At 35.7% G+C, this 3,730-nt stretch overlaps 1 protein-coding gene across 1 annotated transcript in view; it reads right to left on the bottom strand.

The window, feature by feature from the left end:
* The window catches only part of ARID2 (AT rich interactive domain 2 (ARID, RFX-like)), a gene marked incomplete at its 5' end in the record, with an annotated part of 98,708 nt that extends 95,605 nt beyond the window's left edge, over window positions 1-3,103 (bottom strand). The window contains one exon of the mRNA XM_010190637.1: window positions 3,006-3,103. Within this exon, the coding sequence (XP_010188939.1) occupies window positions 3,006-3,103 (98 nt within the window). The remainder of the gene's footprint in view (window positions 1-3,005) is intronic.
* Between the last annotated feature and the right edge of the window lie 627 nt (window positions 3,104-3,730).

Below are 3,730 nucleotides of genomic sequence, written 5' to 3'. Positions count from 1 at the left end.
TCCCTACTACAATTAACTTTTTTCAGTGAGAGAAAAGAGAGGGCAGCACAAGGGAGAAGGGATAGACAGGACTCCCTATCCTATGTCCACATATCACCAACCATAAAGCCTATCAGGATTATACCAGAGGTTTAAACAACTCACATCTTTAATGAAGTCTAGCATACGTTCCCAAAGATACCGAGCAAAATTCCACAACAATCAAAATTCAGAAGTTATTTAAAACAAAGGAGACACACCTCAAAACTACCTAAAAAAAACACAACCCGATGACTGTTCTGCAAAACATTCAGTTTGATCAAGCCAACAGGACTACTGATATCACACAAATAATTCAACTTTATAAAATATTTACACAGTAATTTTAAGTCAAAATGACAACATTACTAGAGGTAACACTACAAAACGAGCAAGTGGCCCATGCAGCTTGAGATCTTATTGAACATGGTATGCCACATGTTTCATAGAAAGAAGCAACTTTCGTTGCAAACCATCATGAATCCCTATCTACAAATGCATGCATGTGGGTGCACACCATCAAATCCCTCTCAATGCAGCAGGGTCCCATCTGCCATGCAGATCCCCTGCTTTACAGGACATACACAGTATACAATTGCATAAAAAAATTATATAGAAGTTCATAGGCCTCCATTTGTTTGGCTTTGCTTGCAAAGTCATCACAAGAGTGAGGCCAAGATTGTAGTCATACTTGAGACTCAAGAGGAAATTTCTTTTTTCCCTCAAGAGTAATTGCTCAGCAGTTGATGAAAATCCAGCCACATAAGAAACCTCAGGTTATGTGCTTCAACACAGATAAACAAGACCCTTTTTATAAATTTATCATTAGAGCGTTTTTTCCTTTCTCTATAACCAAACTCCCCCATAAACATTCTAGGTTAAAGCTAAACAAACATTAACCTAGCAGAGATATGCAGGTATATACAGTCTTATTACTGCACATGTAAGGAGGTGAACTCAGCTGGGAAACAGTTCACATACAACTTAGATTAGGTGAGAAGCAACAGTGAGTAAAGCAGTAATTTAGGAAAAAAAAATAATAAAAAAATCAACCACTAAAACCAAATCAAATCCAATCCACTCCAAAACCAATAACCTTGACAGTTCATTTCAGAATAGCCTAAGTAAATCACAGAGATTATGATAAAACAGACATTTTAAAATATTCTTCACCTTATTTATAAACTTTTCAAAATTCCAAATAAATAAAAAACCTTTCACTTATTTGTATGTGATAATTTATACATATTTTCAGCAACTGTATTTTAAATAATGTCAATACCAGCATGCTAATAATAAAAATAATATTTTTGTAAGTCTGATTCTAAATTAAAAACTAGTATCTTATTAAAAATTAATAGTCATTAGAAGGCTAAATTAACATTAATTGTGTTAACTGTCACAGCATATAAATGGTTTCAAAATACAGATGTAAACACCAGTGACATACAACCTTCTACTGCAAAAAGTTAGGCCATGCAAACACTTATAAAATATGGAAATGAAAAGGAAAGTCTAAAAGCCAAAAAACTATCATTTTGCAAATTCTATGTAAAATCTAGTCAAGTAATAGATTGCATAGTTCAACAGAAAAACTCAAAAAGCAAAAGCTACTTTCTATGATTCAACAAATCTTCAGCAACACTACCTCAATACTATGTAGTAGAGAAAGAATTTTTAAAAAAAAATAAAAGCAAGCATCCTGAAGTGAGCTTCCCACTTCATTCCCAGGCCTGCTAGCAATGAGAAACTTTGCTAAAGCTATCAACAATGGTAATTTCTTTCCTTAGTCTGGTTCCTAAAGCAATCATATGTCACCACCAAAAAAGAGAAAAATTCAGTAACTCCAGATATCTGACTAAGGTTTCCCAGACATCATTGTAACTCAATAACTGCTCCACTGTGCTATGAACTCTACAGCTTCAAGCTGGAAGTCAATCTAGGACAACCAATAGAAAGTGCACCTGTACAATTACTGCATTTCCTAATTCAGAAGGCCAAACTAGAGACAGATAAAGCTTGTGTATGCTCACATCACCAAAATACAGGTCTAAAAGCCCATACATCTTTTGCACACATTGCATACCTATTTTATCACTAATTGCAATTAAAAAATATCAACTATACAATTCAGAAACAGAAAATTACATTCCTTAACCAACACACAGAAAACTTTATTCCAAATGAAATATATTTGTCTAGATAGAGCAGCTAAAACCACTACATATGCAATAATGTTAAGATCTTTCATGCAAATAATCACCAAAAGTTAATAAAAATTATGTTTTTTAAAGTCTAGTAACTAAACTGTACCACACACAGTAAATTAAAATATTCAATATGAATTCCATGTTACATTAAAAAATAATCTGCATCACAAAAACCAGCCTGTATCATTTCAATGAATTTAATCTTATTTTTTAAAACTACAGAAATCTACTACTTTTCAAGTAACAGAAAAATTATTTAGCTCTTTGTACTCTATAAAATAAAAAATAATGTCTGCTGCTAGTAACTGATAAGAATATAATTTATCCAAAGCAGTCTACCTTCCTGCAGACGCATTTTCATTCAATGCCTGACTCCACTGAGCAGTAAACAAGTTTACACATATCAACACATTTCAGTGCTCCAAAAATTAAAGCTAAGTTTCTGTAACTACAATAACATGATCTCTTAGTAGCAGTCCTTTAGTATCGTCGTTCCAAAACAATCAATAAAAATGGCTCTGACATATATTGTTTATATACTTGGGATCCCTTCAAAGTTTAAGGCTTGCAGATGTAAAATACAAATAAAATAACTACAAAACAGAATTACCTTTAACTGACCACTGCACCAGGCTAGTAAGGAATTACAAGTTCCTTCTGCTTTATTTTTATAGCATTTTTAAAGAGCAGGACTATTTTTATTATTGCACACACCAAAAACCAAATAAAATAATCCCCCACTCAAAAATACTACTGCAACAGCTTGATAGCACTCACCGCAAGTAATACTGTTTTAAAGCGAAGGCAGCGTTAGAACAACTTCTGGGAAAGTTAAACTCTTCTACAATTTCTCCCCACTGATTCTTCTCTGATACCTGTCAAGAACAACACACAGGCCGAGATAGACGACGTACACACAAACATGTCGTTGACAGCGATCACAAAAAAACCCACAAGCAGCCACGAAGCAAATAGATAAAAATATTAAAAGAAATAAACACACGAATGTATACGGGATTTAGGACTAGGTATTTTACTGTCAGTCGGTAGTATTTCCCCTTCGGGAATAATCCCGCTTCCCAATGGTATTTTTACTTTATTTATTTTTTAATATATACGTTATTTTTTTCGGGGGTGCGAGGGGGGCGGCCGGGAGGGTTTGTATTGTTTTGGGGTTTGTTTGTTTTTGTTTTTACTGCCTGGACAATAACCAATCGGGAGTCCCTCTGTCGCCCCCTTTTAAATCCTACCGCGGTCCGTTAAAAACCCAAAGAAGTTTAAAATAAGGCAGGGAAGTGTTGGCAGGGGCGCCCCCTGGGCTGCGGGGCGCGGGGGCGCCCTCCCGGGGGGTCCCCCCCAGACAGATCCACAGACACAGAGAGGCCTTTCTTTTGAGGCCTACATTTCTGTCCCTAGCCTTGAAGCCTAAAGATGGCTATTTGATTACACACCGTCTTGGGTGCCCCTTTTGTTATTTTTCCCCGGGAAGGGCTCGGAGGGCA

This window comes from Mesitornis unicolor, unplaced genomic scaffold, assembly GCF_000695765.1.
Source record: "Mesitornis unicolor isolate BGI_N332 unplaced genomic scaffold, ASM69576v1 scaffold23900, whole genome shotgun sequence".
Classification (NCBI taxonomy): domain Eukaryota; kingdom Metazoa; phylum Chordata; class Aves; order Mesitornithiformes; family Mesitornithidae; genus Mesitornis; species Mesitornis unicolor.
This window is presented reverse-complemented; position numbering and strand designations above follow the sequence as displayed.